The sequence below is a fragment of the Magallana gigas genome, chromosome 9 (assembly GCF_963853765.1).
Source record: "Magallana gigas chromosome 9, xbMagGiga1.1, whole genome shotgun sequence".
In the NCBI taxonomy this organism is placed as follows: domain Eukaryota; kingdom Metazoa; phylum Mollusca; class Bivalvia; order Ostreida; family Ostreidae; genus Magallana; species Magallana gigas.
The window spans coordinates 47,485,742-47,500,426 of NC_088861.1; the positions used below are offsets into that span (position 1 = coordinate 47,485,742).

At 33.8% G+C, this 14,685-nt stretch overlaps 1 protein-coding gene and 2 long non-coding RNA genes across 3 annotated transcripts in view; 1 reads left to right on the top strand and 2 right to left on the bottom strand.

Annotated features, from left to right (window-relative positions):
- Window positions 1–1,892: 1,892 nt before the first annotated feature.
- The window catches only part of LOC105320764 (porimin), a 129,878-nt gene continuing 117,085 nt past the window's right edge, over window positions 1,893–14,685 (bottom strand). The window contains exons 9-10 of the mRNA XM_066070779.1: window positions 7,518–7,691; window positions 1,893–5,791 (exon numbers count right to left, since the gene is read on the bottom strand). Of these exons, the coding sequence (XP_065926851.1) occupies window positions 5,631–5,791; window positions 7,518–7,691 (335 nt within the window). The 3' untranslated portion in view covers window positions 1,893–5,630. The remainder of the gene's footprint in view (window positions 5,792–7,517; window positions 7,692–14,685) is intronic.
- On the bottom strand, window positions 10,511–14,581 carry LOC136271231 (uncharacterized). The gene is made up of 4 exons (XR_010709121.1): window positions 14,444–14,581; window positions 11,972–11,983; window positions 11,068–11,178; window positions 10,511–10,531 (listed from the first exon to the last, which is right to left on the bottom strand). It is a non-coding gene; the product is annotated as an uncharacterized lncRNA (long non-coding RNA).
- On the top strand, window positions 12,846–14,119 carry LOC136271233 (uncharacterized). The gene is made up of 2 exons (XR_010709126.1): window positions 12,846–13,072; window positions 13,571–14,119. It is a non-coding gene; the product is annotated as an uncharacterized lncRNA (long non-coding RNA).

The following is a 14,685-nucleotide window of genomic DNA, read 5'->3' on the forward strand; positions in this document are numbered from 1 at the left end:
ATATAGACAGGAAATGAAACATAACAGCAGACCAATGATAAGCAGTCGTCAGGGACTGAAATATAACAGCAGACTAACGATTGAGTGTCGGCAGGGAGTGAAACATAACGGCACAGTCTGTAAGGGAAAAAACATAACGGCAGCCTTATCATTAAAAGTCGTCAGGGAGTAAGACATGACAGCAGACTTAGCATTACAGTCATTTCATTCATATCTTTTACAATTTAATGCTATGCTATGGTATGCGATTTTAGTGATATGCTATGAGATTTTAAATTAATGCTATGAGATTTGTATGCTATGCTATGAGAAATTGAAATGAAGGGCTTAATGCTGTGGTATCCTATGAGAAATAAACAAAAACGCCTCCATACACAGAAGAGTTCCGCACATATGGAAGTAAAATGATAAAAAGCGAAAGTTAATCATTTATCCGCAATGTGCGCATTTATTACTTCAAATAAAAACATTTAAAACCGAGTTAAAATCATGTTGTATGCTATGCTATGGTATGCTATGACGAATGAGATTATATGCTATGGTATGAGATCCCAATGCTATGCTATGAGATTCCAATGCTATGCTATGAGATTTCAATGCTATGCTATGCTATGGTGTATGTTGTCAAAGATATGCTTGAACTGACTGTACCAGTCGTCAGAGAGTGAAACATAACATCATACTAACCATTTACAGCTGTTAGGCAGTGAAACATAACGGAAAGGAAACATAACGGCAGACTAACCATCAACAGTCGTCAGGGAGTGAAACATAACAGCATACTAACCATAAACAGTCGTCAGGGAGTGAAACATAACGGCAGAGTGAATTAACAGTCATCAGGGAGTGAAACATAACAGCACACTAACCATTAAAGTCATCAGGGAGTGAAACATAACGGCAGACTAACCATTAACAGTCGTGAGGGAATGAAACCTAACGGCAGACAAACATTACCAGTCGTCAGGGAGTGAAATATAACGACAGACTAACCATAAACAGTCGTCAGGGAGTGAAACATAACTCACAAACATTAACAGTCATCGGGGAGTGAAACATAACAGCACACTAGCCATTAAAATTCGTCAGGGAATGAAACATAACGGCAGACTGACCATTAACAGTCATCAGGGAGTGAAACAAAAAGACAGACTAACCATTACCAGTCATCAGGGAGTGAAACATAATGGCACACTAACCATTAAAAGTCGTCAGGGAGTGAAACATAACAGCATACAAACCACCACCAGTCGTCAGGGAGTGAAACATAACAGCATACTAACCATAAACAGTCATCAGGGAGTGAAACATAACGGCAGACTAACCATTAACAGTTGTCAGGGAGTGAAACTTAACAGCACACTAACCATTACCAGTCGTCAGGGAGTGAAACATAACGGCAGACCTAAACATTAACAGTCATCAGGGAGTGAAACATAACGGCAGAATATTCATTAACAGTGGCCAGGGATAGAAACATAACGGCACACTTACCATTAACAGTAGTCAGGGAGTGAAACATAACAGCATACAAACCACCACCAGTCGTCAGGGAGTGAAACATAACTGGCAGACCTAAACATTAACAGTCATCAGGGAGTGAAACATAACAGCAGACCTCAACATTAACAGTGGTCAGGGAGTGAAACATAACAGCAGACCTAAACATTAACAGTCATCAGGGAGTGAAACATAACGGCAGACTAACATTAACAATGGTCAGGGAATGGAATTCGACTGCAGACTCACAGTAACACATACCAGTCATGACTGGTCAATACAGCATGTGACAAGGAAATGCAATACAACATTTTTGATTTTTTATCCATTACTTCGGTAGAATGAAAATGTCCATAATCATAACCAAATGAATAAAACAAGAAGAAATTAAATGTATTTATAACGAACTCTTTTAATGAGGTTAAGTGTACATTTATATTCATACAACGACAAATTCAGGCGCACATCAAACTAAACTCTGCACCCAATGATATCTGACATACACTGAAATTGAACAAAAAAACCCTCAAAACATAGAAAAATATGTGAATGCATGGTTTGCCTGGATCCCTATGAACCATGCTATACAATGGATCCACTTTCATAATTTCTCAAAGAAGATAATTCTTACAAAATATGAAATTTCTTTTACAAAGTTAACATGTCAATGAGGGTCTTAAAATAAAAAGATTTTTATGATAGAAGTAAGTTTTTCAATTTTTTTCAAAAAAAAAATAAATAAACATATGGAAGGAAAATTTTGTTATTTTAACATACAAAGCAATTCTAATATACATATAGAGAACAATAAAGATAATAGTCTTCATAAATTTATTATTAAAACACATTTAGTCAAGCAAAGAATATATTTCTAAAGAAACCCACAAAACATCTGTAACAAATTAAAGAAAACAGCAAATTTAACAGACGCTCATATCTAAACTTAAACTGAAAAATTATTCTGAATGAAATATTTCTACTACCTTGGATGAAACGAAAGCTCACTCAGAGATTTCTATGATGATTTCAACAAGGTTGGCTTGGTTACTTAATATGCTAATATTCTCCCCAAGGGGACATATAATTTTGAGGACGTGCAGTAAAAGCTTAGATGTGATGGGTGGTACCCTTTGTAACTTATATACAGTAAAACTCGTTTATAGCGAAGTCCTAGGGACCAATGGATTTACCTTGTTATAACCATAATTCATTTTATTCATATAACAAATTCGTAATAATAACTATAGCGAATTCACACTATACATGTTTTCTTTCACCAGACAATAATATTTTCTAATTGAGACTTAGAATAAAAATACATTTTTTTGATACCTTTAATAATCAGATTGTGAGTTAAAAAATTTATATGAAAATAAATTTATTCAAACTATTACCGGTATGTTAAATGTTAGAGCAAGCCTTTTTAAACTGTAATGAAAATCACTAAAAAAATGTTAATTTCACCTCCACGGGACTCAAAATCAGTTCACTATATCCGTAAATTCGTTATATCTGAATTCGTTATAACCGTTAAATTTTGTAAAAATTTGGTAAGAAATTTTACCGCGACTCAAAAAACTTCGCTATATCCGAGATTTTGCTTTATCGGTGTTCGTACTAAACGAGTTTTACGGTACATCTACATGTAAATATATATATCACCATGGGTACATGAGATCAATGATTAAACCCTCTCCCCAGCTAACACTATATGAATCTTTTACTTCAGGTATAGCCCACCTACTGAATGCTATCAGTCTAGACACCAACCCCTCGGCCTGTCAGCTTCAGACTACACACTAAACTCGCCATCCTCTCGGCCTTGAAAAGTATACATGAATAAAACAAGCTAATGTAAATGTTAGATGATAATATCACATCACATTTTTATATTTATCTATGAGGCATTAATGAACCCTAAATGGAGTCAAAGCCTTCACTTTTTACTTTAATGTAATATACCATATATCCGTTAATTTTTGCCATGATCTAATTTTTCACTTTTTACAATTTTAAATCACAAATTATTGAATACACAGAAATTATAATCTGTATTATTTTCTTTCAGAATTTTTTTAAATTGCATAAAATTTCACTACATTTTTGTGACACACGATTAAAAAACGGATATACGATATAGGCTCTCTTGCTCTCGAGAGTCTATATCCCCCTTTATTATATACAATACTTCAATAAAATGAAACATCATCAAATTATTACTGTACACAACACAGCTCTTCAGACTACACACTTCCACACATGTACATGATGTAGCCTGGATATTAACCCTTTTGTACTAAGCCCACTGTTAGACAAGTTGTGATTGTTTTTTCTGAGTGATTGGCCTTCAGTAGTGTATCGAGTACAGTTTTTAGTACATAACAGTTACTATTCACAGAACAGAATTTGAAATTTTGAAATTTAGAGTTTAATAAAAAATGAACAGTTATATTTCACAAATGTTCCTACATGAACAAATCTGATTATGAATCCAAATACTTCTATATCCCAACAAATACAAAATGCAAATGAGCACTTCAACATGAGAGTAAACCAAAGAAAGATAAATAAAAACAAAAACATCATAGCACTTAATACAATTACATGTAAATGAATTACATTCTTCAAATTCTTTGAAATGAAGCAAAAATGATTATACATGCATGTAGTGACAAAGCCACTTGTAAGCAAAAAACACAAAGAAAAGCATGTAATGCATGTATGATAGCATACTACACCCAGTAGCATAGCTAGATAATACACAAAAAAGGCATATCTTTGTCATAAACACATAGAGTGGCATTGCTATCGAGTAATAAAGCAAACATGAATATATTTAGCAACAATAATTTATATCTTTTTCTCTTTGAGTTGTTTAAGCTCAATAACATTGTGTAGAGTAAACAAGAGCATGTAGATTTCTTATGAAGGAAGTAAAACACTCATTTCACAGAGGGATTGAATGGAATGCTTGATTTATCACCAGCGGAAACCAACATATAATCATGCAAAATCAAAACTAGGTTCTTTGCCCAGTTAACTATCCAGTTGTCTGTTGGATATTCCACACCATGTTTGTTAGATTTTCAACAATATTCTAATTACTATTACAAAAACTTGTACATGTAATTAATTACAGGTAAAGAGTTACAGGTAATGAGTTACAGGCAAAAACTAAAGGTATTGTACATTGAATCCCTCTATCTATCATGAGCCAGTAACCTTTCAATATTACCATAGCCAGATCAACTTCTATGTACCATTCAGATCAACCAATCAGATAAGCTGTTGCTTCAACATATGTTAAAATCAACCAATCATATCAACTAATGCATTTATATAGGTTACATGCAAGATCAAGCAATCTTTTCAGTTATTTTAGATCAGCTAATTTATCTTTCTACCCTATATCAAAAGAATCCATCCAATATTGCTTTTTTTGGTGTATATGTTTACATATCAGATCAACCAATGAAAACCCATGATACAAATTCAAATGTCAGATCAAACACCAATCAGATCTTCTCTAAGTAAGCAATTACTTTCTTTGCCATTGTGTGGCCCTAATTTTGGCTAATGATTTGTTTTTGTGGAAAATGGTAAAAAAAAAAAGAGTTAACTATGCCAATATAGCTAAATGCCAATATAATTACTTCTGAGTGACGCTTTCACCTCCTACTCCTAAAAAAAGTTCATATCCTTAAGAAAAAAAAAGCGCACACATAAAAATTATAGGCAAAAAGAAAAAGAAAACACTGGACGTTAATTGGTTCAACTTAACACGTTCAAAACTCTTTCAATTACCAGCATCCCTTCTAGAAGATCAGACATTATTTCTATTGAGCAAAATGATCTACAAAAATAGACTTTAAAAAACATTGGAAACTGGCACTTGATGTGTAAAAACTTCAAATAATTTTGGCTTCATTGTGATTATTTCAAAATTTAGTTTAAAAAATATCCAAGCACCAAGTCTTTCTCTTTTTTTTTAACAAAACTGTGAAAAATATACCAAACAACTTGAAATTTGACAAAATAAATTTTAACACATGATGCTAATGTAATCACCCCTGGAGAATAAGGAGCGAAAATTAAAAAAAAGAAAAGAATGAAATTTGATTGGTGGAGCATCAGAGGGTGCGGTAGTTCCTGTCTCGTCGAGCCCGGTAGAATTTGAGGCCAAAGTAGATAATCACTATGAGTCCGCCCATCAGGATCATGCCACCGATGAACGAGGCCGCGTCAAAATGCTGGCCGGTCTTACTGCTGGGGGCCGGTTTAGGAGTGGCCTCTGTAACAGAAACCAAACGAACTGTCAGCTCATCTCCTCACCAAGTACCACTGGATTTCAAGATTGCACCAAGTTTTATGGTTTGAACAGAAAGCTTAGATGAGCGAGACTGGAGTAGAGTTTTAAATCTCTGTGATTTGCATCCCCCTTCCCTTACAACCTTAGATGACCTTATTAGTTCATATAACATTTTGGAATAAATTTTCCCCTTCTTGTCACAAATGAGATAATTTTATTTCTCTGCACTGAAAATTGCTGAATCATGCTGGAAACAGTTATATTGCCCTCCTTGAAACAGTCAATATTATATATCACAGGAAATAGTAACATTGCCATCTTGAAACTGTTATGTCACCGTCCTATGCAATTATTCTGCATATCAATTACATCCGATTCCAAATTTAGCTAAGCAAACGTAAACAGTTCCTCAAAAATCAAAATGTCAGGACAGGGTCTGCTATTCAGAGGAACTTATTAATAAATTGTCTCATTTGAAAAATTTTCATTTTATTAAAAGCATCAATCCACATTTTACAAAGCATTTTACATTGATTTGACTGTAAGATATGAAGATGAGTTATCAAAATACACTTTTTATTTTACTTAATGAGGTAAATATGTTCGTAATTTGAATTTGTGATTTTTTAAAAATGATATATGACATAACAGTACATTACATGCCCTCTCAGGCGACAATACCAGAGTATCTGTCCCTTGGTGACAGAAAAGCCCTGGAGATTTTGTTTGTTTGGTTTTTTAATTCGAATAAAAATAACACTCTCTTTATTTTTCACAAGTTATAACTTGATTACAAATGGTGATAATATTTAGAGCTGCATAAAAAGGACTCATGATGCTAGCGTACAATCTATAAACAATAGAACATTGGTGTACAAAACTAGTACAAATTGGTATATATATTTTTAAGTACATCTGTAAGCTCTAACAGAGTGGTATAAGAGCAGTAGAATGGTATTGGCAATAAATAAAGATATAATTACAGGTATATGTGATACCCTGGTTATCCAGTGGACAATACATACAGTCCATCACATGGTCCCGGGTGCAGCACATACACACATGGATAGACATTAAGTGTCTAGGGTATACTACACTCAGGGTCTGTCTGCCTATGTGTGTAACAGTTATCAGAGTGACAACAACATATTTACTGAAGTGTTAGGTTGCCCTCTGCCTTTGGCATCAGGCGATAGACACTCCAGGGCTTTCCTGTCACTTCCGGGCAAATATTCTGGTATGTCACCTTCAAAGCCATGTAAAATTATGTATAATATCTAAGATTTTAAAGCTGTTCCCTCATCAGAACACAAAAAAACTAAATTCTTCTTCACACATTGTCAAACTCTTTGATATCATGATATTTGTAATTCCATAGTTTTCGTCACTGAAAATCCAAGGAGAGCTCAAATTAAACTTTCAACTCAGGTAAGCTCATTGGAGCCATCAACTCATGTAGGCTAACTACACTACAGCCTTCAACTCAAGTAGACTCACAACAGCCTTCAAATCAAGAAGACTCACTACAGCCTTCAACTCATTGACTCAATACAGCTTTTAACTCAAGAAAACTCACTACAGCCTTTAACTCAGTTAAACTCACCACAGCCTTCAACTCAATTAGACTCACAACAGCCTTCAACTCAGGAAGACTCACTTCAGCCTTCATTTCCCTATGATCCTGCAGGATCAAATTTGTTTAACCTACTTGTAGTTGTGGCTGGAGCAATAGTGGTAGTGACTGGTACAGCGGTTGTGTTTGTTGCTGCAGGTGTCGTGGGAGCTGGAGTTGTCGTGTTTATGGGTACAGCTGTTGTGTTTATGGCTGCAGGTGTTGTCTTTGCGGCTGTAGTCGTCGTTGGGGCAGCAGTTGTAGTTGTGCCTACAATGTTATTTGCACAAAATAAATACTTGTAATTAAGGTAGCTCACTACATCGAGACTTAACCTTAACTTTCTGGACAAATAATTCATTATTACACCAAGCAGAAATAGATTTCTGTCTAATTTGTACCTCAAACAAAAGGAATCATATTTATTAGTTCATCTTACAAAAAATCTACTGACAACTGAAGGATAAGTGTAGGTAGAGTCCTATGCTGAATAGAAGATTTTGTTAAAGCTGTTGTCCAATTTTTTAGCTATGAGTATCAAACAGTTATCCATACAAACCATTTTGTTTAAAGTTATAATTATACTTTCACTTTTTCACAACAGCAGAATTGGCCTCTTTTCAAAAATGGAAATATTCAAAATATATAAAAGTAAATTCTGTATGGTAATACAAAATAAATTGTAAGGAAAAAACAAACTTCAGAGGGATTTGTGAAAAATGTACACATTTTTGATTTGCAAAAACATTTTTAAAAGCCAATTTTATTACTTTATATTTCGCAAATGTGCAAGTCATAATGCAATCAAATCCGCCTTCACAGACTTCATTTATCATTTTTTTTATTATCATTAGAAATATTGCTTAAATGATCGAGAAAATTACTGCACTGCCTATTACAGCATCTGTATTCTACCTATTGGTATAAATAACAAAATCACTGTTTTACGATGTACATTTAATTAGATACATAAGCAGGCCAATCAGCTTTACTTATTGAATGACTTCACAATAACACCAAACCCTGGGTACTAAACGTCACTAATCAGAAAATAATCACAGGTTTACCACCTATGAAACAGGCCTGCATGTTATGCTCTTCAGCCACTTTGATTTTATCTATCTATTAATCATTATAATACTTAAAAGCAGTAATACTTGCCATTATTAGGATTGCCTAAAAAACAAGTAAATAAAAACATTTAATATCCTTGTTTCATTAAGTCATTGAACATGTGTAAACTTTAAAGGTGATGTGAAGAAAGAAATAGTTCAACATTAAATTGTCAGGGTCACTGTTAACCAGTTTTTATTCGTGCGTGAGAAATTCTCGCTACATTTCTTGCCGTGGACCAGTATTTGCTATATATAATTGTAATATAAAAACAAGACAGTGTGCACAAGGCTTGGTCGCAAAAATTAGTCACCGGGAACCAGTTCATCTCTGGTAAAACGCGAAATAAAGTCGTCGCGAATGATAGATGGTTTTCAGTATATAGTTAAATGATGTGAAGAAAATTTTAAATGGTGTTATGTAATTGTTGGATAGATAAATATATTGTATTGGTCATACAGTTAATTGTTAGAAAGTTCAGCGTTGGATTAAAAGTGTAAATAATGTAATTGTCTGTTAATGTAAATAAAAATTGGATGTTGTAATGTGAAGGTTGGATTGTTTAGTATAACGTATGGGGTTGAGATGCGTAATGTAATAGTTTAATAGTGTAACATAATGGTTGGATAGTGTAATGTGTAATGTAATTGTAGAATAGCGTTATAAAATAGTTGAATGGTGAAATGTAATGATTGTGTAATGTTATGGTTTGATATGTTTTCTAATGGTTAGACAATGTAATATAATGATTTGAAAGTCTATTGCAACGATTGAGTAGTGTACTGTCATAGTGGGATATTGTAATGTAATGGATAGATGGTGTAATATGACAGTAGATAGTTTAATGTAAAGATAAGATGGTGTAATGTAATGGTTTGGTTAAATGCAATGTGGTTGGACCGTGTAATGGAATGGTTGGACAATGTAATGTAAGGCCTGGATGATGTAATATAATGGTTTGGTGGTGTAGTGTAAATAGCTAGTGTAATGTAAAGGTGGAAGGTGTAATGTTGTTGAATGGTGTAATATGTAATGGTTGAATGTTGTAATGTCATAAATAGATGGTGTTAAACATTTGATGTATTGATGTTATCATAGAATGGTTACTTTTATTGTCTTTAGACCACTGGGAAACTGAAGACTTGATGTTAGTGGTAAAGTATAAGGAGTTGTGAAATGTCTATGTAGTTGATGGAGTTAGATATTTCTTGCCTTTATATAAACCTACAGAATAGCAATAATGTTTAATTCTCTGCAAACACGTTTATGTAAATAACTCTGAACCATTTGCCTTTTTCAAATGTAAATATAATTAATTAACAGCAATGTTAAAAAGTTCACCAGAATATGAACTTGGGTGGTACATGATCACAGGATTTGATCAAATTACCAACCAAGTTCATATCCTAGTAAACTTTTTTTATTTCTTAAGAGACTTACAAACAGTGTGGTTTGTATTTGGTGTGCACTTCTCTGAAATTTCTCGCATTATCACCGGTGTGAGATCGGTTTGTCCGGTGTGAGACAGCAGTGTGAGATTTTTCTGTCTTACACTGTGTATTACTACGCCGTTTTAAAACGTAAACAAACGTTGTCTGCTGTAGGGAAATGCAAAATAGTGCATTGAGATTATCCATTAAGTAATTGTGTTGCATAATTAATTACAATTTTTCATATTTTAATTGAAACAACTGTCGTATGCTTTCATTTAACTTGCACTATTTGAAGTACGCGGAGGGATAAGCCGAAAGTAATCTTTTGAACGTCATAACAGAAAGTTGTCAAACATCATTTTTTAAGCTAATATAATGCGAGAAAAATAATCATTCATTATAAACTTGTGTGGGATAGTGAAATTCCACCTCGGGGCCAAGATTCACGGTCTAGGACTCGGCAAAGCCTCGTCCTAGACAGTGAATCTTGTCCCCTCGGTGGAATTTCACTATCCCACACTCGTAATAATGAATGATTCTATTAGTCTTTGTCAGCCATACACACTGAAAACAAAAGTATTACATGTACATGATTTATTTAGCTTTTAAATCAAAATCCACAAAAAAATAACAACATAAATATTTTGGATCCAAAAAATTTGAATACTTTTCTTGTATCTTTCTATAGACCTCTTCTTTTAAAAAAGATTGATAAAGTCTACAAATGGCCATGACCACCCAGCCCCCTTAAGGTGGTATGGGACATCTGTTGATATTAATGTGGATTAAAGTACATTATAATAAGAAAACTTTTACGAGCTTTGAATTTTCCAATTTTACAATATTTAACCTAAAAAAATAGCTTTTGAAAAAAAATTGGAGAGGTAAAATTGAAAAACACCAGCAGTGGAATTCGAACTCATGACTTACAGATTCATGGTAAACCCCTTGATCCATGGCGCTACACTGTTATGCGACAATATCGGGAAAATAACTAATTACATAACCATACTTCATTTTATTATTTATTTCGATAAACAATACGTCACAACATGGAGGTGTCCCATACCACCTTAACATATTCAGACCATAAGACTCACTGGCTGAGTAATTAGTTTGTTTTGTTATGGTACAGTTGACAAAGACACAGGATAACCCGAACCCCTGGATGCCACAGCACTCTGTCTGGTTCAAGTCCTCACATTTTGCATCTGAAAACCAAACAGCATTTCAAATTATATATATAATATATACACTTATCCAATGGCTGGAAGTGGAATAACTCTTTTATCAAACGCAAGACAGGGACTATTCTAAAAGCAACAACTCATTTCATAGAACTTGGACCTACAGCTCTCAATCGCTGATGCATCATTGTGGAACTCTTGGTATCAGAGTCAACCAATCAAATTACAGGAAAGAAAAATTGGCATCACAATTTGAGAGATAATTTTGAAATAATTTATTAATACTTGGTCTTCAAACATACACGTTACCCATAGCTAGGGGAATTTGCAATGGACAAGGATTCTATGATGAGCTGAGTTTTTTACCCTCACCCTTGGTTTCAGCTCACTGTACATCACAGGCAGTCAATGGGTAAATGGGTAATAGAAAATGAAATATTCAGGACAAAAATTTCAAATGCACGGACCAGTGTAATTCTTTGCATAGCCTTAATAATCGGTTTACCTGGTACTTTCCTTCAAACTGACTGAAAACTAATAATTATATGTATTATTTCCCAGGCACCACAATATTTGGTCAAATGATGAAGCATTTATTAATATTATTGTCATGCTGAAAAGGGGAATAACTCAATTTTGAGTAAGAAATGAGAATTGAATTATTTCCCTATGCAAATAATGTATTCGAGATTATTCAAATACCTGCCTGTCTGCTTATATTTAGAATTTTGTGGCCTGAGAACCAATACATTTATTTGTTGGCGTTACCTTCAGCTAGGGTTATAAATTAAGTCAAGGTATTGCGTGAGTCACTCACCTGGAGCTTGACCTATAATAGAAAGAGGATCATTATTAAATCAGGTAAACAATGTCGACTGTTTCAAGTTACTTGTATGTTATACGAGTATAACATAGGTAGAAATAGATTTATTACCGGTAATTTGATTTCTACAGTAGAAATAAAGAAATAGGACCCATTTATAACTTAATTATTACTGTTAATTTTGCAAAAGATGCTGTTGATTTTGTTTTAAGCTGGTCTGTTTCGTATTTCAGCATGTTTTTAAAAATAAGCAGAAGATCATTGATAAATGGAAATACAAACAAATGATGGGTCAGTGTAAAATACAGACAGATAATACAGACAGATAATTGGTCAATGTAAAATACAGACAGATGATTGGTCAATGTAAAATACAGACAGATAATTGGTCAATGTAAAATACAGACAGATAATTGGTCAATGTAAAATACAAACAAATAATTGGTCAATGTAAAATACAAACAGCCATTAGTCAATGTAAAATACAGACAGATAATTGGTCAATGTAAAACACCGACAGATAATTGGTCAATGAAAAATTACGACAGATCATTTGAAAATTTAAAAAAAATCAGACAGAGCATTGGTAAAATAAAAAAAGACAAATTGGTCAATACGAAATACAGAGAGATCATCGGTCAATACGAAATACAGACAGATTATCAACCAATGTAAAATACAGACGGACCATTGGTCAATAGAACATACAGACAGACCATTGGTCAATGAAAATTTAACTACGGGCAGACTATTGAATATACCGTTGACTGTTTCAAGTTACTTGTATGTTATACGAGTATAACATAGGTAGAAATAAAATTTATTACCGATAATTTGATTTCTACAGTTGAACTAACAAAATAAGACCCTGTGACAATCACTGTTCATATCGAACACACCCGATTTTATTTTTCCCATAATTCTTTGCAACGTGCTTGGCCGACCCTAACAATAGGCGCTAAGTTATACCCGGCCGAGCTGTCCAGCGATAAAGACGTGCTTAGTGTGTGAAGGGGGTATCGTGTTAGAAGCCTGTGTGGCATGTTTTAGTTTCACAAGTTCAGCATTTGACGCGGACACGGATAGCTGACCGTGGTAAGTATTTATTTAGTTTGGTGTAGTTTATTTGTAAATTTTTGCCTTTTTATTAGTATTACGCAGTCGTCCTATAAAGTCACCTTGACCATTGTTCACTGTAGAGTTACCTGTGTGTTCACTGATGTGTGACTTTAGCGAGAGTGTTTAAATGGAATTCGTCTTTTTCTATAGTACAGTTTTTGCTATTGCTGTATAAAGAAACGGTGATTTAAAGGGCTATTTTCTATGCGTTATTTTATTTTACAATTTATTGTCACTTTTTCCACTTAACTACTTGGGCGGAAGTGCGTCACCGGAAGTCTCAGACGCCATATTGTTTACTGTAAACAAATAACTTAGTTACCATATACTTACAATATTTTGAGATGTTGCCTTTAATATAATACTATTTATACATTATCATAGTTTGATACTATCAGTGAGATACTTATATGATGTATTATACAATATTGTTTTTATTATGGTGTTATGGTGTCACTTGTACACTTATTGTAGTGTCATATTGTTGATGTTGAGAAGATGATGATGTTATGGTGATGATGACGACGATGATGATGATGGTCATGTCGATTATGATGATGATGGTGTAGATGATGTCGTTCATGGTCGATGACGATGTGATGGTGATGTTGATGACGACGATGATGATGGTCATGTCGATGAAGATGATGTAGATGATGTCGTTCATGGTGACGTCGGTGATGATTATGAAGTAGATGATTATGGTGATGACGATGATGTCTTTTGTGATTATGGTGTTGTAGGCGATGATGTTGACGATAGTGTCGATGATTATGATGGCGATGGTGATGATGATGATTGTGGTGACGAAACTACTCTAGTTGTGGTTGTCCGTAGTTGGTCCAGGACTACAGCCCCGGAGATTCGGACACTCTTCTAATTTATTTTTGGTCATTTGTATAAACATCATATTTTTTCTTGTTGAGTGAAAGTTGTGTGAGTGTTTGTGTGGTTTAGTGTTTATATTTCTATCTTTTCTTTCTTTCTCTTATTTTTTTTGTTATTAAATTTTGTTAAATTTAAGATGTCTTGTTGTTGTTTGGAGTAGCCTCCGCTCATCCCGTTACAGACCCATTACTTAATTATTACTGTTGATTTTGCAAAACAAGCTGTTAATTTTGTTTTAAGCTGGTCTGTTTCGTATTTCAGCATGTTTTTAAAAAAAAGTTGTTCATTTTGCATGAACGTCTTTTTTATTCTTTCAGTCGCTCATATAAAATAATTAATGACATTGCAACCGCAGTTAAAATATATAAATCTATATCATACAATCGCTGTTCATATTTAAGTTATCTGCAATCACATAGAATCTAGTTACATGTAATCACATATATAAATTCTAGTTACCTGCAATTACATACAGTTCCGTCGGAGAAACAGTTGTCAAGGTCGAACGTTTTTACATTATTAGAAATCGCCATAAATGACGTCATCGCAATCAAGATGGTCATTACCAGAAAAGCGGCGTGGATGTTTAACTAAAACAAAGAACATATTATTACAGAAGTATGATAATTAGCCAACCACATCTTGATATATGAGACGCGTTTGGTCTAATACTGCATTTAGGTTAACATTTCTGTTTCACA